Genomic DNA, 23,450 nt, shown 5'->3' with positions numbered 1-23,450 from the left:
TAAAAAATTAAAAAATTTTACTGTCCTATAGAACAAAATAATTTAGTGGAAATTTACTCTAATCATTTATCTTCTGTTCATTTTTTATGAAATTGAGAGAATAATGGCAAAAAAATTCCAAAATATAACGTTCACATTTCAAATCTTTAAATTGCATCCTTAAATTTTAGACAACAACAGCTACAGGAAGACAAGGACAAGTCTAAGGTTATGCCTTTGTGAAGCAATTTTTTTCTAAAAAAAAATCAATTTGACCTTCCTTTTCACTTTTCAAGAAATTAACTGGAGCAATTAAACTCTCCTCCTCTAATGCATGCCAGCCAAATCTCTATCTAGTTGGGAGCCATTAAAGAACATCCAATGAAAGTTAACTGTTCTCTTGCATTTAATAATTGCTTATAATGTCAAGACAGTAAATAGACAAGATTTTTATGAAAGAAGAATGGAACTTGAGGCATTTTACTCTTCGACTATTTATTTCTGCTTAATTAACTCTGTCTAAAATATACAAGACTGTTTAGTAAAATATGGAAATAAGCAAGCTTATGTAAACTTAACCCATCCAAAATTATTAATCCATATATTTTAACATTAAAAGTTTACATTTATAAGCAGGTAAATATAAATCCTTAAAATTATTCTTATCCTTAAACTAATTTGGCAGGGGGACAGGAACCAGAGTTAGTCCAGAGGATGAGGTAGATGGTTTAGAAACAGAAGCAATACGTAGTGAGACTCCTAGTAAACAGAGGCTGATGATAGGGCAACATTGCAGTCAATAGGATGAGTCGCAATGTAAAAGGCGGACAAAATCAAAAAGGGTGAATACAGGACTGAAGGTGTTATATTTGAATGCACACAGTATACAGAAGAGGGCGATGAACTTGTAGCACAGCTACAGATTGGCGTGTATGATGCTGTAGGCATCATTGAATCGCGGCTGAAAGAATTATAGCTGGGAGCTTAAAATCCATGGATACACATTGGATCAAAAGGATAGGTAGGAAGGCAGAGGTTGTGGCGTGGCTCTGTTGGTAAAAAATTAAATTAAATCATTAGAAAGAGATGACATAGGGTTGGAAGGCGTTGAATCATTGTGAGTACAGCTAAGGGTAAAAAGAACCTGATGGGAGTTGTGTACAGACCAGCAAACAGTAGTAAGGATGTGGTCTACAAATTACAACAGGAGTATTGAAAGAACAATGGCACAATAGTCATGGGGGATTTCAATATGCAGGTAGCTTGGAAAACTAAGGTCAATGCTGGATCCCAAGAGGGGGAATTTCTAGAATTCCTGCGTGATGGCTTTTTAGAGCAGCTTGTGGTTGAGCCCACTAAGGGGATCAGTTATTCTGGATTGGGTGTACTACAATGAAGTGGATTTGATTGGAGAGCTTACCCTTAGGGAGAAGTGATAAAAATATGAACAAATTCACCTTGAAATTTGAAAAGGAGAAGCTAAATCAGATGTATCAGTATTAGAGTGGAGCAGTGGGAATTAGAGAGACATGAGAGAGCAGTTGGCCAGAATTGATTGGAAAAGAACACTGGCAGGGATGACGGCAGAGCAGCAATGGCTGGAATTTCTGGAAACAATTCAGAAGGCATAGGATATATATATCCCAAAGAGGAAGAAGTACTCTAAAGGCAAGGGGACACAACCATGGCTAACAAGCGAAATCAAAGGCAACATTAAAGTCAAAGGGAAGGCATATAATAGAGCAAAAATTATAAACCAATCTTCCATCCTTGGGCTCACTTTACACCGCACGCTGTCGGAGCAGTGCTACCAGGATAATCAAGGACACGACCCACCCAGCCAACACACTTTTCGTCCCTCTTCCCTCCAGGAGAAGGCTCAGGAGCTTGAAGACTCGTACAGCCAGATTTGGGAACAGCTTCTTTCCCACTGTGATAAGACTGCTGAACGGATCCTGACCCGGATCTAGGCCGTACCCACCAAATATCCGGACCTGCCTCTCCGTTTTTTTTTGCACTACCTTACCTTCCCTTTTCTATTTTGTATTTATGATTTATAATTTAAAATTTTAATATTTACTATCGATTTGTACTCCAGGGAACGCAAAGCGCAGAATCAAATATCACTGTGATGATTATACGTACTAGTATTAATTGTTTGGCGACAATAAAGTATAAAGTATAAAAATTATTGGGAAATTAGAGGATTGGGAAGCTTTTAAAAAAACACAACAGAAGGCAACTAAAAAAAGTCATTAAGGTAAAGATAGAATACTAAAGTAAGATAGCCAATAATATTAAAGAGGATGTCAAAACTTTCTTCAGATACAAAAGTGTAAAAGGGAGGCAAGAGTGGGTATCGGACAGCTGGAAGACGATGCTGGAGAGGTAGTATTGGGAGACAAGAAAATGGCAGATGAACTGAATAAGTAGTTTGCATCAGTCTTCACTGTGGAGGACACTGGCAATATAGTGGAAGTTCCAGAGTGTCAGGGTTCAGAAGTGTGTGAAGTTGCCATTGCTAGGCAAAAAGTTCTTGGAAAACTGAAAGGTCTGAAGTCACCTTAACCAGATGGTGTATAACCCAGGGTTCTGAAAGAGGTGGCTGAAGAGATTGTGGAGGTGTTAGACATTATCTTTCAAGAATCACTAGATTTTGGAATGGTTTAGAAGACTGGAAAATTGCAAATGTCACTCCACTCTTCAAGAAGGGAGAGTGGCAGAAGAAAAGAAATTATAAGCCAGTTAGTCTGACCTCAGTGGTTTGGAAGATGTTGGAATCGATTGTGAAGGATGCGATGTGGTTTTGGGGTACTTGGAGGCACGTGATTAAAAAAGGCCATAGTCAGCATGGTTTCCTCAAGGGAAAATCTTAACTGACAAATCTGTTGAAATACTTTGAAGAAATAACAAGCAGGATAGACAAGGGAAAATCAGTGGGTGTTGTGTACATGGATTTTCAGAAGGCCTTTGACAAGGTGCCCAACATGAGGCTGCCTAACAAGGTAAAAGCTCATGGTATTATAGGAAAATACGAGCATGGATAAAGCAGTAGCTCATTGGCAGGAGGCAAGGAGTGGGAATAAAGGGAGCCTTTTCTGGTTAGTTGCTGGTGACTAGTGCTGATGCACAGGGATGTTGTTGGGATCACTTCTTTTTACATTATATGCCAATGACCTGGATAACGGAATTGATGGCTTTGTTGCCAAGTTTGTGGATGATAAAAAGATAGATGGAGGGGCAGATAGATTTGAGAAAGTAGAAAGGCTAAGAAAGGACTTAGACATTAGGAGAATGGGCAAAGTGGCAAATGGAATATTGTTGACAAGTGTACAGCTATGCACTTAAGTAGAATAATTAAAAGGGTAGAATATTTTCTAAATGGAGAGAAAATTTAAAAATCTAAGGCGCAAAGGGACTTGAGAGTCCTTGTGTAGGATTCCCCAAAGAGTAATTATTTTCAGGCTGAGTCAGTGGTGAAGAAGGCAAATGCAATGTTAGCATTCATTTTAAGAGGACTGGAATATAAGAGCAAAGATGTAATGTTGAGGCTTTATAAAGCACTTGGAGTATTGTGAGCAAATTTCAGTCCTTTATTTTAGAAAGGGTGTGCTGACACAGGAGGGGGTTCAAAGGAGGTTCACAAAAATGATTCCAGGATTGAATGGCTTGTCATATGAAGAGCGTTTGATGACTCTGTGCCTGTATTCACTAGAATTCAGAAGAATGAAGGGTGACCTCATGAAAACTCCTTGAATGTTGAAAGGCCTCGATAGAGTGGATGTGGAGATAATGTTTCCTCTGCTGGGAGAATTTAAGACCAGAGGGCACAACCTCAGAATAGAGGGGAGTCTCTTTAGAACAGAGATGAGGAGGAATTTCTTTAGCCAGAGAGTGGTGAATCTGTGGAATTTGTTGCTACTGGTGGCTGTGTACGCTAAGTTTTTATGTATATTTAAGACAGAGTTTGATAAATTCTTGATTGGTCAGGGCATGAAGGGGTAAGAGGAGAAGGCAGGAAATAGGGGCTGAGAGGAAAAATGGATCAGTCATGATGAAACGGCGGTACAGAATCAATGGGCCTAATGGCTTAATTCCACTCCTTTATCTTATGGTCTTATTCCTGAAAATCATGTCTAAAAATTGCCCTAGCATGAATGTTAAAACAGTTCTTGTAATTAGTTAGCTACAAAGAATTGTTTTTGAAGTAGTAAATCATTAAATACAAAATCTACAGACGTTGAAAACATTGACTAGAATAGACAAGATGTAATTAAACTTAAATAAACTATGACAAAGCAGACACAGATTTACTCGTTCTTACCAGTCTGCTGCGAGCCATTGGGGCTGTTGCAGCTATCAGTATTGTGAAACATGGATTCAAAGATGCTTTCTGCTGAGATAGTGCTCAGGTCACGTCCTTGGGTCTAAACAGAAACAAAACTAGGTATTAACATGTGTGACGTTTGGTATGGTTGGAAAACAGTTGGGGAGAAAGAAGAATGAGGGAATCATACAAAAGTAATTCAACTTTTGACTTTAAAAAGTTCTCCAACAACTTAAGAGTTATGTTGCACCAATAACATAATGCTCCAAACATGCATATCAACCCAAAAATTTCTCTCTGTAATACTGTCTGTCCTGCTGGGCATTTCGGTTTTATCCATTTTTAAAATCAGTTTTACAGTACCAGTTCTCCTCCTGCCATACTTTTCAACCACTATATGCCACCTTCCATTCTGACAAATGATCTGTTATTGCCAACTCCTTTTATACTAATTTATTAACCTTCTGATTTGTCTTATATAGGCATGCACAAGCTATGAAATTAATCAATGGGTTTGCAACAGAACAGAACCAATCTTAAAAGTGTCAAACAAGACTGTCATTGCCCAAATACTAACCTTTCCCACCACTATGTTGAAACTCATGTGTACAGTGAAACAATATTACAAAAAATAACAGACATCTTGGGAATCAAAGTTGGCAGTGAAAACATCAATAATTTTTGCACTTTCTTCAACAACTATATCAATTAAGTTTTGTAGTTCTTCCTCCGTACTTGCAATTAACAGTGTTATCTGCATATCTGAAATTATTGATGTTTTCACCGCCAACTTTGATTCCCAAGACGTCTCTTTATTTTTTTGTAATATTGTTTCACTGTATACGTTAAACAAATCAGGGTGGAAAATACACCCTTGTCTAACGCCTCTCTTGATTTTTGTAAACTGACTCACTTCTCCATCTATTCTTACAGCGGCAGTTTGTTCCCAGTACAGATTTTTGATTAGGCGGAGGTCTTTCGAATCTAGATCTAGAGTTTCCTGTAATATTTCAAATAACTTATTGTGCTTCACTTTATCAAATGCTTTTGTGTAGTCGATAAAACAAACACATCTTTCTGCACTTGAATAGCTCGTTCTGATAGTATCCTTAACATCAATATCACGTTTCTTGTACCTTTGTCTTTCACAAAACCACACTGAGATTATCATTCAGAAATATTAAAATTGTAATCAAGGTTTCTGTGGAAAAAACATCCTCGCTGACTGGGGCATACTTCACTGATGAATTGAACTGAATTGACTTTATAACTTACATCCTTCATATACGTGAGGAGTAAAAATCTTTACATCATGTCTCCGTCTAAATGTGCCATGTGCAACTTATAGTAATTTATAATATTATGTACAGCAGGATAGTCAATATAGCACAATAATACAATTGTGTCAGCGTGAATTAATCAGTTTGATGGCCTGATGGAAGCAGCTGTCCCTGAGCCTGTTGGTCCTGGCTTTTCTGCTGCAGTACCACTTCCTGGATGGTAGCAGCTGGAACAGTTTGTGGTAGGGGTGACTCGGGTCCCCAACGATTCTTCGGGCCCTTTTACACACCTGTCTCTGTAAATGTCCTGAATAGTGGGAAGTTCACATCTACAGATGCGCTGGGCTGTTCACAACACTCTCTGCAGAGTCCTGCAATTGAGGGAGGTACAGCTCCCATACCAGGCAGTGATGCAGCCAGTCAGGATGCTCTCAATTGTGCCCCTGTAGAAAGTTCTCAGGAATTGGGGGTCCATATCAAACTTTTTCAACCATCTGAGGAGAAAGAAGGGCTGTTGTGCTTTTTTCAACACACTGACAGTATGTGGAAACTACGTGAGATCCTCAGTGATGTGTATGCCGAGTAACTTAAAGCTGTTCACCCTCTCAACCCCAGATCCATTAATGTCAATAGGGGTTAGCCTGTCTCCATTCCTCCTGTAGTCCATTACCAGCTCCTTTGTTTTTGCGACATTGAGGGAGAGGTTGTTTTCTTGACACCGCTGTCTCAGGGTGATGACTTCTTCTTTGTAGGCTGCCTCATTATTATTTGAGATTAGGCCAATCAGCGTAGATTCATTCTAGACTGGCAGTGCACTAAAGTCTAGTGTAAATGGTGGAAGGCGCACACTACCTCAGAAACTAACCACCCATCCACATCATCAGGCACATCATGTCCCATCTGTAAAGGAGTCTGGTGTTCCCACAATGGCTTCATCAGCCACCTATGAACCCAGAAACTGGTGAGGAAGCAAGCTATCCTGTACCCAGAGGAAGTGCCCAAGGAGGGAGGAGATTCCACTATCACCATCAAAACATTCCAGCAGTTTAATCAAACATACTTTTATTTTACAAATCCATGTTGGCTCTCCTTTATCAAACAAATTTAAAAATCTATGTAAAGTATTGTTTTTTTAGTTTTTTCCCTTATTATTAAAATGGCCTGTAGATTCCAGACATATTCTTACAGCAACACACAAAAAATGCTGGTGAACACAGCAGGCCAGGCAGCATCTATAGGAAGAGGTACAGTCGACGTCTCAGCCTGAAACGTCGACTGTACCTCTTCCTATAGATGCTGCCTGGCCTGCTGTGTTCACCAGCATTTTTTGTGCGTTATTTGAATTTCAAGCATCTGCAGATTTCATCGTGTTTTGCATTTTTATATTCTTACAGCCCCTTTTAAAAAGTGCTGTATTTGTCATTTTGCATTAATCAGGTACCTCTTCTGTCTTTTGAAATGATTGAAAGAATACAAATGAAGAAAAGGTGAATTATACATTCAGAGTATGGTGAAAGAATTGGATTGTTATTTTTTCAATTTAGCCAACCTTCAAATAGTTAAATGATGTCCTACTGGGAGCTGCAAACATGCTTTTTAAAAAGCCTTAGATTAGACATAATTGCATCACAGGATCTGAATACTGCTTAATCATCAACATGTAGAATCTTACCAACTGTGAATTTTCTCTGAGTTCTGAATCCGTGGATATCAAGCTCAGATCACTCAAACAAAGTGAATGGTTTGTTTCCTATAGACACAAGTGAAAACATAACACTTAGAAATCTACATACAACATTCAAATATAACTCAAAGCTGTTTTTAATAGAATGGAGAGAATCCAATGATAAGAAACCAATACTTAATGTCCTATGATTCTTTTAACAGAAGCAGATATATTTTCATTGTAATATTTGTAGACTTGACAAAGGAATGTGAAGAGTCATAAAGAATATTAAACCCTGAACGCCTACACAGTTCAATAGAGGAATTGCACTGCACTAATTCCAATATTAAAATAAGATGGCATCTCTCTCTCTCATAAGCTCAAGTGGTAAATAAAAAACTAATTCCAACTTCTTCACAATAATTTAATTCAATGTTGCAATGACTTTAAATGTTTAAAATGTACTATTAAAATACATTTTGCAATGCCAAATATTTGCAAAGCTCAATATCACCGTTATTTCTGAAAATACATCTCAGAAGACAGCTCTTCATTCTAAACTATTTCCATTCTTACACACAGCAGTATGATGATTCCTTAAGTGTTAGTGTGTTATTTCAAACACTGTTACCTCTACCACTCAACTTCTCCTCACTTTGCAAACGTCGATCAAGTGCAATGTATGCAGTATGAAACACTGGTCAGTGGCTAAGTACACTTTTAGCAGAGGATTCCAAAAGAACAATGGTATACAGTTACTAACCTCATTCACAGAATTCTGGTTCGATGCATTAAATGAGTTATCTTTATCATGGGCCTTCATGTGGCTCTTGAGACTATACTGTGTGCTGAAAGTCTTTTCACAGCCATCACTAGGGCATAAGAAGGGTCGCTCACCTATCACAACACAATAGCAATCTAGTTTTTAAGTTGTAATCACGTCTACAGTTTCACTCAAATTCTGTCAAATAGAGCAAAACAAAAATTGTCACACTAAAACATTTGCAATAGCACTTACATAAATGAATACATTTAAACTGACAGTCATTAGCTCTGCACTACACGCAACTCTGAATAATTCCCTTTTTCATGTTTCTACGTTCTTCAATAGACTTCCCAGGAAAGATAACTCAAGTAGAAAACTGCAGACAATATGCCCTGGGGTCTGCTTGCATTCTGTGATGATCGCTGTTATAAATAACTTGCAGTCAGAATAATTGCCAACAGCAATACAACAGAACAAAGCAGGGGTGCTGGCAACTTTACAATGTAAAATCATCATGTGTGAATTTTTTGTTTAAAAAGGTTGTGGAGCATTTGGCAAGACAATATTGTTTAAATACTTTGAATACAAATACCATAGCCTAAAGTTTCTGCATCTTTACTGGCATATTTAAAGGCCAAGCCATAACAAAATACAGTCACGCTTAAGGCTCAACAACAACAGCAGGCCCAGGGAACATGCGGCTTGGGACCCCTAAGCGGGGCCTGGATGGTATGGGGTTCGAATGAATGGTGGTTGGATGGAGTCCCTGAGAAAAGAAATTAAATAAAAATATCAAATCATGTCAGTTTCCCCGTACTGACTGGGCATTGTTCATGGAAACATTGTTTAAACAATTGTGTAAATATTGCTTCTCTACGAGTGCTCAAAATCCCCCATGCACATGATACTGAAGTTGCATCACTTGAATGTGGATAATGTACAGTCAGACGAGACTGGTGGTGTCATTTGAAAATGGGTACAATCATATTTCATTCAGATAATAAACAATTTTTAAGTAGGGTGTACTGAAATAAACAGTACCGCGTGTCTTAATTTAGCACAAATAGACAGCATTATTCACCTTTAATTTTTAGTTTTGCATCCCATCCACATAATTAATGCTAAGTGAACAGAACACAGCAAAGGATCCTTAAAATAGCCTCCTATTTTATTAAGAGATTTTGATCCACCAGCATTGGGTGTGCATCTATCAAAAATGTGGAGCAACCAAAAATAAAGTGGTTATACATTTTATGAACAACGGTTTTGAGTATGCCATTACAAGGTAATGCTTCTCATTTCCTAAAACTTCCTAAATATGGAAAATATCTTAAAATCCACAAAACCTACCTAATTTTTTGTACTGAATGTTTGAATGAAGCTTGTACTTGTTCCTAGAGATAGTGTTTTGCTCTGATGCAAACTTCACTGGGACTCTATGCTGCTAAGCAGTTTTTCTAGGCTGGGAAGTGGGTTCAGGGGGGATTTAAGGGTTAGGAGGCATTAGATCCTGTGTAATTACTGTAGTGGGAAAGGAAGTTATCAACGTGCATGTGCTCTATTAAGGGGCTGGTCAGCAGTGATGTGGCCGCTGCAGGGTGAAAAACAAAAATGTTGGAGGCCTCCTATCTTAAAGCTTGGGAGGCAGGCTTGCCTGCTACAGCTGAAATTACCTGGCACCTTCTGAGGTATAAAGCATACAAGGGGTTTATTTTAAGTCTGAGATTGTAATAGCCTCTTTACCGGGATGGTCATGTTGTCTTAAGTGTGCTCAATAGTGGTAGCTACTAAGAGGTCATTACCCTGAGCTGCCGTGTTATGTGCTGTGTCCAGATTGAGGTAGAAATCACATCTCTTGCACAAGGTGATATATGCCTCAATTCCTGGAGTGAAGCATGCAGAAATGGTTACTTTCGTGTTTCATTATGAGAAGCTATTTTCAACAATATAGTATGGTGTAAGGATTTACCCAAATGAATTCTTTCTTAATACTGCCAGAATTTTCAATTAAATTAGATGTTAAAAATTTCCCCTGCTGCCTGAAATGTGGCTGTGGAATGTAATGATGAACAGACAATGTTACAGGGAATACTGCGGTGGAGAATTTAATTTCACATTCATCTAAACATCTTAAGGTGCTATTATTCAGAGTGAAATTTGGCATTTGGTATCAGAGTAGTTCTTTCTGTTCACTCCCCAAGCTTTAATAAAAAAAAGTTAACGTATTAAGGATAGAAGACCTGCAGTACCATTCATTCTAGTGATTTGTTGATTTAGTTAAAGTTTCCATTGTAAAACTCACTTATACAAAACTAAACCCAGAAGAAATTGGAAGGGTTTGTGGAAATATTTGCACTAAATATTTCTACTGACTAAAAGTAGGCTGGACATAATTCAGTAAACTTTACCGTAAGGAGTGAAGAAGAGAGGGTTAGAAGAAAAAGACTGATTACCTGTGTGTGTTCTGACGTGAGTTCTGAGATGGTGACTGGCAGCAAAAGCCTTCCCACAGCCATCATGATCACACCTACAAATGCAACATATGGACATGGAGCCAAGACAACTGGATGGAGTTAGGATACAGTTCAACAACCTCACTGAATGGTGGATGGAATGACACTACATCCTGTGCTGCGATGAATAATGATAGAATGTTGACGCTGGCTGTCAGACTGTGGCAAAGGGAGCAAAATAGATATTACTAGAAAGATTATGGATGCAGGGATGGGGGGGGGCAGAAGCATTAAATTTCCTTTATATGAAGTATCGTTTGAACATTAAATTCTTGTGGTTAAATTGGAGGTTTAAACCTTTTACAAAAAAAAAATCAGAGAACATGAATTAAGAGGAGACAAGAAGGCACAAAAGTTTCCATCTACACCCAGACTTCCTCAGATCAGGTCAAATTTTGTAAAAGTGATAACTCTAATGCAATTAACAAGGCATTCAAAGGAGCAATTTCATTATTATCCATCAGATGACAGAACAATAGGATAGCAGAACCACAAAAATATCCAGGCCAAGTGAGATCAGTAAATAATACCCTAAAAATAGCTACCATTTTGTTTGCAAGGTGAGCAGCCAATGGGCAGTACTAATTATGTGATGGCACGTGGGAGTACAGTTGTGAAGGCATGAATTCTCAGGCAAAAGAATATTACACACAGTTTTCCTTTAAATTTGCTTCATTTCACATGACGATTTGACATTTGTCTTGGATCAATAGTATTTACTTGCCCTTTGTACAGAGATACTTATTATGAATGTATTTGAAAACTATTCAAATGTATTTCTGAAAGACAAGTCCATTACCTGCATTATAAAAAAACAGGGATTAACAATGAAAACTTATGGTATAAGACAAACTTTTTGAGAATTCAATAGAATTAGGAACAACCAGAGCTTCTAAAGAGATAGATTTGCAAATTCCAAATAGACTCTCTACTTTGAAATGTATTTATTTGAAAAAGTAGCGTGTTACTCCATTAGAATAGCTTTCCTGGTTTAAAAATGGATAAATCAAGTTGGCAGCAGACACAAGATTCCTCATTTTCTACTCTAGCATCACTTTCTAACCCAAACTACATATAAATAATCAGCTTTGCAAAACAATGGAGGAACCAGAGAAAACGTTTACCTAAATGGCTTCTCTCCTGTATGCGTTCGGACATGCTTCCTCAGGTCACTGAGTGTAGTAAAGTACTTAGTGCAGCCTTCTGATTCACAGTTAAACGTTTTCCCTGTGTGAAGTCTTTGATGGGCTTTCAGCCTGGAAATTAAACAGAAATTAGTTACTACTAGTACCTAGCTACTTGAGCAAACATATTATTATGTCACTGGTTATACAGTTGGAGCTGTATCTTAGAGCTGTCATAAATAATCTCCTGGAGAACTCCACTTAAAACAGTTTTGACAAAGCAAATCTCAACACAGTACACATAACTCACACATGATACATAACGCAATATTACCACAAATAATTAAGGAGAATTTACAACACATGTCAAAAAAGTAAATCACCTATGCTACTGGCGCTTCATACTTGATGAGACCTGGGCGGTGGCAGGGAGTTCATCTGGGAAAAAAGCTGTTTCCTATCCCAGCTGGCCTTCTCCTAATGGTATGGTACTTCCTGCCTGATGGTAGGGGTTCAAAGAGATCATTGGACAGACGGGAGGGATCACTAAAGATGCTATGAGCCTTGTATACACAGCGCTCCTAAGATGTATCTCAGATGAGCGGAAGAGAGATCCCGACGATCCTCTCAGCAGTCCTCACAATCTTTTGTAGGGTATTGCGGTCAGATGCCTGAAACCACTTATCTCAGATGACTGCCTGCCAGGCACTGTCAAACAGAGATGCCTTTAAGAGTTCCATTTCACAATTTCAAAGCTATATCAATGCTTCTAAGGGCAATATATTCAGTCCAAAAGAGCTTGCTAGCTAATACCATTAATTTTTATGTATTTAAATGTTTTAATGTTTCTATTAATACACAGTAATGCTTTTCAAACTATGTGACATGTTTATGCTTATTAGGGTGGGAATGTATTGCGTTTAAAGGAGAATGACATGATGGCCTTTGTGGCATCACAATTTTTGTTAACTGCAAAAGGTCCATCCCCCTCTTTCTCACTTATCCTGCTGCATTCAAAACTTATTTATTCAAATGCATGACATAAACATTTGGATTTTGCTATACTTAACTATTAATTAACTAAATTAGCACAATGAATAATAAAAAAAGCAGTCGATCATTAACTTCCAGTGGCAATGTCACCCTTGCAGTGATTCCTTTATTTATAATTCTTTATTACCAAGGTTAACAAAGCCAATTTTCTGCAACACAGTTGAAAAAATACACGCTACAAAGTTGCACCCTTGTTCATTCTACACCCTCTCATCTTGCAGCAGTTTCTGGCTTCCAAGGCTCCCGTGCAATGTTGACATGTGTTGGTACAGTTCAGATTGACTGAGGTGGCAGGGAAGTTTGTAGATCACATTGCAAATAATGACCTGAGTGTATGGGGAACACAGCCTCACATTGGTAAGCCTCTCACTGTGGCTTCCACTGAATCTGAATATGTCACATTCTAGCTTAGAGCACCTTGGGTGCAGTACTAAAGCTTTGGAGCAGATGACTTAATATGTAAGTGTGCCTTTGATAGACCAGCCCCAAGATTCCAATTCTGAAATCTTACCACTGTTTAATATAGAAATTGACAACTGTGAATTACACTTTTAAGTTAATAAGTTTTAGGGCTGCAGTAGAGCTACTAGGACTTGATGTTTCAATCCCTATGGTAAGTTGGCACTCCCGATGTTGGCAGTGGGTTTGCAGTGGTGATAAGGAGGGAGGGTAGGTACGTCATCGGGGTCATCAGGTAGGCACCCTCCTTCTTTGACGTTTCGTTGATAAGCCCACGACGTCTCCAGAGGGCTCAACGGTGCTACCTGGTGTCCCAGATACACCCCCCTCAGTTCCATACCCTCCTGTCTTCATCTTGCAGCCCAGTTGTTGTCTTTCCTTTTCATCCGAATCCAATTGCTGCTTTCTTCTGCTGCATTTGACAAGGACTTGATTGCTTGTTGGAGGGAGTGACCCCTCACCCCCATCTTCTTCAATAGACTGGTCGTAGATGTAGCAATGAATCCCCTGCGTCCCACTTCTACAGGGAAAATCTTGGTCTTCCAGCCATTCTGGGCAGCTTCAGTTGCCAGTTCAGAGTACTTAGTCTTTTTCCTCTCATAAGCTTCTTCGACACCATCTTCCCATGGTACTGTCAATTCCACAACATATGCCAGCTTGGCTGTTGTGGACCACAGGACCATGTCTGGCCGGAGTGTTGTAGCTGCAGTGTCTGGGGGAAACACAAGCATTTTTTCTAAGTCCACGTCCATTTTCCAATCCCGAGCAACCTGTAGAATGCTTACATTTTTTGATGTTATATGGTGCTCTGGAGGTTGGCCTGCTGGTACAAATCGTGTAATGTGGATATTTCCTGCTGATGTTTGTGGGAGAGCATTTGTGATGATTTGCCTCGGTTCCAAGATTGATGCCAGCTGTCTGAGAGAAGAAAAAGGTGATTGCTCTACCAGGAACCAGCACCGACTGGGTGGTTAAATGGCATCAGCTTTTGCTGTAACAAGGAGAAGAATGTAGCAGTGGATTTGCTTTCTGCAAGGTCATACAAATGATAGTCTAAATATCAACCAGCACAACAGAGAAAATTCCATCAGGCTTCAAAATAATCACTGGATCTCTTATGTTCTTCTCAAATTTCAAAGTAAAATTTATTATCAGTGTAAATACATGTCATCACATACAACCCTGAGATTCTTTTCCCTGCAGGCATACTTAGCAAATCTATACAATAGTAACTGTAAACAGGATCAATGAACAACTGTGCAAATGCAAATATAAATAAATAGCAATAAATAACAACTACAAGATAACAAGATAAATTCCTAAAACTGAGGCCATTGGTTGTGAAAACACCATAAATAGAATGAGCATACATATCCCCTTTTGTTCAAGAGCCTAATGGTTGAGGGATAGCAACTGTTCTTGAACCTGGTGGTGCCAGTCCTGAGGCACTTGTACCTTCTACCTGAAGGCAGCAGTGAAAACAGGAGCTTGGCCTGGATGGTGAGGGTGCTTGATGATGATGCTGCTTTTCTATGGTAGCATTCCATGTTGGCGTGCTCAATGGTTGAGAGGAGTTTACCGTGATGTACTGGGCAGAATCCACTACCTTTTGTAGGATTTTCCACTCAAAGGCATTGATGTCTCCACACCCGGCTGTAATGCAGCCAGTCAGCACACTTTCCACCACTCATCTATAGAAGTTTGGCAAGGTTTTTGATGACAGGACAAATAACCACAGACTCCCGTGGAAGTTGAGGCACTGTCATGCTTTCTTTGAAATTATATTTATATGATGGGTCCAGGACAGGTCCTCTGAGATAGTGACACCCAGGAACTTAAAGTTACTGTCCCTCTTCACGTTTGTTCCTCTGATGATTACTGGCTCATGGACCTCTGGTTTCCCTCTTCTGAAGTCTACAATCAGTTTCTTGGTCTTATTGACATTGAGAGGTTGTTGTTATTACACCACTCAGCCAAGTTTTCAATCTCCCTCTTGTATGCTGATTCATCACCCCCTTTGATAGAGCCCACAACAGTGGTGTCGTCAGCAAACTTGTATATGGTGTTGGAGCTGTACTTAAACACACAGTCATAGGTGCAAAGTGAGTAGAGCAGAAGGCTAAGTACACATCCCCGCAGTGCTCCAGTGCTGATGGCTATTGTGGAGATGCTTTTGTCAATCTGAACTGACTGAGGTTCAATTGCACAAGGGGGTACTGACACCCATGTTTTGGAGTATACTGCTTAGTTTCGAGGGGATGATATTAAATCATCCCCTCGAAACTGTAGTCGATAAAGAGCACCCTGACATATGTAGTCGATGAAGAGCACCCTGGGGTATGCACCTTTGCTGTCCAGATGTTCCAGGGCTGTGTGCAGAGCCAATGAGATGGCATCCGGCATAGGCCTGTTGCTCCAGTAGGCAAACTGAAGCAGATCCAAGTCACCATTAAGACAGAAGCTGATGTGCTTTAACACCAGCCTCTGAAAAGACCTCACTGTGGATGTAAGTGCAACTGTGCAATAGCTATTGAGGCAGGCTCTTCAATACTCAATGTCTCCACATCGCAAGTAGCACAGGCTCATCCCTATTATAATTTCCTGCTAAATTGTCATTTGATAAGACAAATTTTGTCAAGTAACAACCAGGTATTTATTTTGTAGTCATTAATTTAATAAGGCAACTGTTACTGTGGTGTGGTTGTGCAGAGGAGTTCTTCTTGGGCACTGGTATGATTGAAGCCTGCTTGAAGTAGGCAGGTACCACACACTGCTGAAGCAAGAGGCTGAAGATATCCATGGACACACCAGCCAGCTGGTGAGCACAGGTCTTCAGTACTCGACCAGGTACTCTGACTGGACCAGATGCTTTCCTTGGATTCACTCGTCTGAAGGCAGCCTGCAAGTCATCTTGAGATGGAGGAACTGAGGGAAATACATGTTAGTAGGGAAGTGGTGTTAGGTAAATTGAAGGGATTGAAGGCAGATAAATCCCCAGGGCCAGATGGTCTGCATCCCAGAGTGCTTAAGGAAGTAGCCCAAGAAATAGTGGATGCATTAGCGATAATTTTTCAAAACTCTTTAGATTCTGGACTAGTTCCAGAATTGGAGGGTGGCTAATGTAACCCCACTTTTTAAAAAAGGAGGGAGAGAGAAAACGGGGAATTATAGACCGGTTAGTCTGACATTGGTGGTGGGGAAAATGCTACAGTCAGTTATCAAAGATGTGATAACAGCACATTTGGAAAGCGGTGAAATCATCGGACAAAGTCAGCATGGATTTGTGAAAGGAAAATCATGTCTGACGAATCTCATAGAATTTTTTGAGGATGTAACTAAGTAGAGTGGATAGGGGAGAACCAGTGGATGTGGTATATTTGGATTTTCAAAAGGCTTTTGACAAGGTCCCACACAGGAGATTAGTGAGCAAACTTAAAAGCACACGGTATTGGGGGTAAGGTATTGATGTGGATAGAGAATTGGTTGGCAGGCAAGAAGCAAAGAGTGGGAATAAACAGGACCTTTTCAGAATGGCAGGCAGTGACTAGTGGGGTACCGCAAGGCTCAGTGCTGGGACCCTAGTTGTTTACAATATATATTAATGACTTAGATGAGGGAATTAAATGCAGCATCTCCAAGATTGCGGATCACACGAAGCTGGGCGGCAGTGTTAGCTGTGAGGAGGATGCTAAGAGGATGCAGGGTGACTTGGATAGGTTAGGTGAGTGGGCAAATTCATGGCAGATGCAATTTAATGTGGATAAATGTGAGGTTATCCACTTTGGTGGCAAAAACAGGAAAACAGATTATTATCTGAATGATGGCCGATTAGGAAAAGGGGAGGTGTAACAAGACCTGGGTGTCATTATACACCAGTAATTGAAAGTGGGCATGCAGGTACAGCAGGTGGTGAAAAAGGCGAATGGTATGCTGGCATTCATAGCAAGAGGATTCGAGTACAGGCGCAGGGAGGTTCTACTGCAGTTGTACAAGGCCTTGGTGAGACCACACCTGGAGTATTGTGTGCAGTTTTGGTCCCCTAATCTGAGGAAAGACATCCTTGCCATAGAGGGAGTACAAAGAAGATTCACCAGATTGATTCCTGGGATGGCAGGACTTTCATATGATGAAAGACTGGATCAACTAGGCTTATACTTGTTGGAATTTAGAAGATTGAGGGGGGATCTTATTGAAACATATAAAATTCTAAAGGGATTGGACAGGCTAGATGCAGGAAGATTGTTCCCGATGTTGGGGAAGTCCAGAACGAGGGGTCACAGTTTGAGGATAAAGGGGAAGCCTTTTAGGACCGAGATGAGGAAAAACTTCTTCACACAGAGAGTGGTGAATCTGTGGAATTCTCTGCCACAGGAAACAGTTGAGGCCAGTTCATTGGCTATATTTAAGAGGGAGTTAGATATGGCCCTTGTGGCTACGGGGGTCAGGGGGTATAGAGAGAAGGCAGGTTCAGGGTTCTGAGTTGGATGATCAGCCATGATCATACTGAATGGCGGTGCAGGCTCGAAGGGCCGAATGGCCTACTCCTGCACCTATTTTCTATTTTTCTATGTTTCTATGTTTTAGATACTGAGACCAAAGGATCTTCATAAGACATGGGGGTGAGCGATAGTTCCTCTCTGTTCTGGTGGACAAAGCAAGAATTTAAGGCATTAAGCCCACTCAGAAGCAAAGCTTTGCCATCCCCCTTGTCGGAAGATTTAACTTTGTAGGAGGATATGGCATTCAAACCCTACCACAGCTGTCGAACATCCCCTGTTGATTCTGGAATCTCCACTTCACCCTTGAGATGGCTTTCTGGGGATCGTAGAAAAACACAGAAACGTAGAAAACCTACAGCACAATACAGGCCCTTCGGCCCACAAGTTGTGCTGAACATGTCCCTACCTTAGAAATTGCTACATTTACCCATAGCCCTCTATTTTTCTAAGCTCCATGTACCTCTCCAAAAGTCTCTTAAAAGACCCTATCCTATCCGCCTCTACCACCATTGCTGGTAGCCCATTCCACGCACTCACCACTCCCTGCGTAAAAAACTTACCGCTGACATCTCCTCTGTACCTACTCCCAAGCACCTTAAACCTGTGCCCTCTTGTGGCAGCCAATTCAGCTCTGGGAAAAAGCCTCTGACTATCCACACGATTAATGCCTCTCATCATATACACCTCTATCAGGTCACCTCTCATCCTCTGTCGCTCCAAGGAGAAAAGGCCGAGTTCACTCAACCTGTCTTCATAAGGCATGCTCCCCAATCCAGGCAACATCCTTGTAAATCTCCACTGCACCCTTTCAATGGTTTCCACATCCTTCCTGTCAGAGATATGTATACAATATACATCCTGAAATGCTTTTTCTTCGCAACCATCTACGAAAACAAAGGAGTGCCCCGAAGAATGAATGACAGTTAAATGTTAGAACCCTTAAGATCCCCCCGGCTCCCCTCCTGCACATAAGCAGCAGTGAGCAACAATCCCCCCCCCCACCGGCAAAAAATAAAGCGCACCCACTACCAGCACTCAAGCATGAGCTAAGCGATAGCAAAGACACAGACTTGCAGTTACCCCAAAGACTACATTGCACTCACAGTTACTGAGGGAATCCTCGTTAGTTTCTTTTCCTCCACTTAGTAATATGCTTAAATTCAGCGGGTCACCACGTCTGATCTGAGGTCGTAGGCAGAAGAGAATGGAGCGCCAGCTGGGCGACGCCGGAGGGCAGTGCGCGACTGCCAGCAGGTGGGCGAGAAGGCGGACCTCATGTAAATTATATTAATAAATGCAGGAAAACAAGCAGGAATCGCCTGTCTGTGCTTACAAGAGCACACCAACACGTGAACAGATCTAGCGCAACCAAAACAATGCACAGCAGATTGGCCCGGAAAATTTGAAATTACAGTTGCGTGGAAAACTTGAAATCATTGCGGATTATCAAAGGAACCAGATTACAGGTAGTCGGATTAGTGAAGGTCGACCTGTATAAACTTGGAGCTCACCCTAACTATCTTCTTTCTTTTTGAGAGCAACATTTCATTTTAAAATTTATTGACACTTTTTACTCATGATTTTTGTGCACTATCCATCTTTACACTGTTAAAATTAATTTCCAGCACAAATAATACGTAATCAATGTTTTAAAAGCCAGGATCCAGAAATTTAAATCTTACTGAACTAAAGCGAGAAAAATCTCAAATTAAAAAATAATACTGCTCAGCAAGGATCAGGCAGGGAGAGACAAGTATTGACACTATATGAATTGTAGTGTCACTTGTCCAAAATTTGGATAAGTGGATTAAAATACAAAATATGTACTAAATTGTAGATGTTGCAACAAAGAATTTTCCCATGTAGAAATGTTCAACGTCATTCAAAAAATCTGAATATCTCCATTTATATCAGCAGCCTCTACATAATACAACCTCTCTGAGTCTCACCATTATAGTGCACTAATATTTAGAATGTCTCCAATAATTTAAATTTCTGTTTAAAAGTATATTGAGTGACACTTTTAAGTCATTCTTTCTCCTGTGCATCAATTCAGCAAATACTCGATATTACGTTCATCTGTTAAACCACAATATTTTTGATACAAATATTTCTATTTGTAGGTCAGGGAGAGGACTGACTTCTGATGCAAAATATAACAATGAATTTCAAATGATAAATGGTTTCTGGCCAGCGACTTTATCCATGTAATAACATCTTAATCATACCACAATTGTGTCTTTGAAAGTGATGATAAAATTCATCTATATCCATCCTTCCTACCTCTGGTATAGGGACTTGTTATGCAAAACCCAGAAAGGCGTGTACCAAAGAATCATTTGAGTTTCTTTGTCGATCAATAGGAACAGCTTTATTTTGTCGGAGTTTCAACTATCAATTTGTTGTTTGTTAAAAGTATTACAAAAACTGTTCTTGGAATTCATAATTCAGTGTTTAAGTAAACATTTTGAAATTATAAAGGACATTGCCTAAGATTTCATTGAATCCATCTGGGAAACAGTACCGCAACATAAAAGCCAGGACCAACAGGCTCTGGGACAGCTTCTTCCACCAGGCCATCGGACTGATTAATTCATGTTGATTTGAGTGTACTCTATATTACATTGACTGTTCCATTTATTATTAGTTACTATAAATTACTATGATTGCACATTGCACATTTAGATGGAGACGTAACATAAAGATTTTTACTTCTCATGTATGTGAAGGATGTAAGATATAAAGTCGATTCAATTCAAATCATGTTTCTTATATTTCTGGCTTTACAATGGTTCCTCAGAATGCATTTAGTTTTCTGATTAAATAAAATATTGATACTGAACTAGAAAGAATTTACAGTGAAGATTGACATACCACTAAGAGAACAAGAGCATAGATCAAGACTTTTCTGTCAACTACACCAAAAAGTCCTTGCCAAATCATTTTGGCACATGTTGTCATTAAATGAACAAATAAAGATTAACAAGTAAGCTGGTGCATCCAGCATGCATCACCTCACGCTACATTATTACTTAGAAAGAGGACAGCAAACTAAAATTTAACAAGTGGGCAAAATGTCATAAGTAATTGAGGTAGATATATGAAGTCCTCATATTTCTGGTAAAATTCATTGACAAATATCTGTAGTTCTCAAATACTGATGAAACAAGGACCCATTTTATCAAATGGTCACAGAATGTGGCTTAAAATTTCTAAGAAGCTTGGGAATGTGATAAGTATATAAATAGGTGAAAGGGTTATATCATTCTAATATTGTTGTTATGCAGTTAGAATTTAAGTTTGAATTTAAGTTTAAATTTGTAGTTAGCTTTAACATGCAGATTATTTTACAGTATTAGTCAACAGTTAGTTGCCTGCCTGTGGTAATATTGCTGCTGCAGAAATAGCAAGTAAAAGTGGGCTTTTGATTCTTAGGATAATGGGATCAGCTACATTTGAAAAATACATCATATGATGCTCTGAACACATCACCAGTGATGTAACCTGAGGTCATCGGGTGTTTTGGGTCTTTCAAATCAGGCACCCTCATCCAGGAGACCCAGCCGTGGTTGATCAAGCCAGGGCTTGTGTTCAGGTAGCATGTGCTGCAAATCCCCATGGACTTGCTCCCTTCATCCGGAGTCGTCTTGAGGCTTTCTCAGCTGCCCTGGTAATGTTGTTGATCGCTCTCTGCTTCCTCGTACCAGCGATGTCCAATGCACTGAGGGCTCTGTGAAGAGACTGCCCAGTAAAGCCCCAGCAGCCCACTTCAAAGGCCATACACTTTGCTTTCCATCCCTGCCTCTGACAGTCACTGACCAGTTCCTCGTATCTGACAAGCTTACTCTCATGGGCCTCCTCCAGACGCTCCTCCCATGACACTGTCAGCTCCAGCAAGATTTTTGCCTGAGATCAGGAGGATATTTGGTCTCAAGGTGGTCTTGACAATGTGCCATGGAAACTTTAGTTGTTTCTCTAGGCCAATCATGAGCTGCCAGTCATTAACAGGTGCCAGAATTCCTGTGGGTGGATTCTTATTGCTCTCCAGCTCTCACAAAGGTAATGGCTCAATTCAATGGCCAAGTCAACATAGATTACATGCATCTAATTTTCTGGATGGGCCTATCATGAGAAACCTTGTCTAAATAGATTTTAATACACTATTTGACAACAAGCACAGCTCTACCTTCATTGGTCAGTTTCATTTCCTGAAAACTCATGACTTGCCTCTCACAAAGACATGCTGTCTTATCCATAATTACACCATAGTTTTCCAAATGCTCATAAATTCCATCTCTAAGAATCATCTCCAATAGCTTTCCTACCACTGATAAGTGATTTACCAGTCTATAGTTTCCAGGCCTATCCCTATTTTGCCTTCTTGAACAACAGAACAACATTAGCAACTAACCAGTGTTTTAGAACCTCACATGTGGCTAGATACATCAATCAAGTTTGATTTCTGTTATTTTCAAAGGTTTTCTGAAACTCCATCAATGATCATGTAACATCAACATGATTTGTTCAATTTTGCAGGAAGAAAATCCTAACAGAAACAATTCACAGAGTCAGACATAATACCTCTTCCCCACTGACAATCAACACTGGTGCACCTCAAGAATGTATGCTTAGCCCACTGCTCTACTCTCTCTCCACTCACAATTGTGTGGCTGGGCACAGCACAAATGCCATTTATAAATTTGCCAATGACACAACTATAGTTGGCAGAATTTCAGATGGTGACGAGGAGGCGTACAGGAGTGAGAGGGATCATCTAGGTGACTGGTGATGCAACACCTAACACTCAAAAGAATTAATTGTGGACTTCAGGAGCACACACCAGTCCTCATTGAGATATTAGCAGTGGAAAGGGTAAGTGGCTTCAAGTTCCTGGATGTCAACATGTCTGAAGATCTATCCTGGGTGCAACGTATTGATGCAATTTCAAAGGTGGCATGACAGCAACTATATTTCATTAGCAGCTTGAAGAGAATTGGTATGTCACCAAAAATACACACAAAATTCTACAGATCTATTGTGGAGCGTATTCTAACTGGCTGCATTGCCATCTAGTACAGAGGGGCCACTGCACAAGACAAGATCGAAAAAAGCTGCAGGAGGTTTTAAACTCAATGAGTTTCATCGTGGGCATGAGCCTCGCCAGCATACAAGACCCTCTCAAAAAGCGATGCTCCAAAAAGGCAGCATTCATCATTAAGGATCCTTATCATTCACAATATGCCCTCTTCTATACTACCATGAAGGAGGAAGTATAGGAGACGGAAGACACACTCAAGTTTCAGGAACAGCTTCTTCCCACTGCCATCAGGTTTCTGAATGGAAAATAATACCACTTCGTTATTTTTAATCCTCTTTCTTTTTGCACTACATATTTAATTTTCTTTTGTATAAATAATTATAATATGATTTTTACTGTTATGTACTGCTGCTGCAAAACAACAAATTTCATGAAATATGGCAATGATATTAAACCTAATTCTGATTGGTGAAAATTGAAGGTATATTTTTGGTGAGATAAACAAGATATAATTAAGTATATGTGCAGCTGCTTCTTTACAAACATGCCTAGAAGATACTAGAAAGTTTAAGTACTATTAGCCATGCTCTATCAGTTGCCAAATTTCTGTTACCATGCAAGTAAAGTAACAAAGGAGCATTCTAACACATTCTGATAGTGAAGGATTCATTATCCAAACTAAAGGACTTCCTTATTCCAGTTCACAAAGTCTTTGAAAGTGAACTGCCTGTATGGTCATCTCAGAA

General features: G+C 39.8%; 1 protein-coding gene across 3 annotated transcripts in view; it reads right to left on the bottom strand.

Annotated features, from left to right (window-relative positions):
• Window positions 1-23,450, bottom strand: part of mtf1 (metal-regulatory transcription factor 1) — a 100,299-nt gene that overhangs the window by 21,905 nt on the left and 54,944 nt on the right. For all 3 annotated transcript variants that reach the window (XM_063034050.1, XM_063034051.1, XM_063034052.1), the window contains exons 4-8: window positions 11,656-11,787; window positions 10,472-10,545; window positions 8,016-8,149; window positions 7,259-7,336; window positions 4,304-4,406 (exon numbers count right to left, since the gene is read on the bottom strand). In XM_063034050.1, the coding sequence (XP_062890120.1) occupies window positions 4,304-4,406; window positions 7,259-7,336; window positions 8,016-8,149; window positions 10,472-10,545; window positions 11,656-11,787 (521 nt within the window). The remainder of the gene's footprint in view (window positions 1-4,303; window positions 4,407-7,258; window positions 7,337-8,015; window positions 8,150-10,471; window positions 10,546-11,655; window positions 11,788-23,450) is intronic.

This window comes from Mobula hypostoma, chromosome 26 (genome assembly GCF_963921235.1).
Source record: "Mobula hypostoma chromosome 26, sMobHyp1.1, whole genome shotgun sequence".
NCBI classification, from domain to species: Eukaryota; Metazoa; Chordata; class Chondrichthyes; order Myliobatiformes; family Myliobatidae; genus Mobula; species Mobula hypostoma.
The sequence above is the reverse complement of the archived record's forward strand: the minus strand, read 5'-3'. Positions and strand labels throughout refer to the sequence as shown.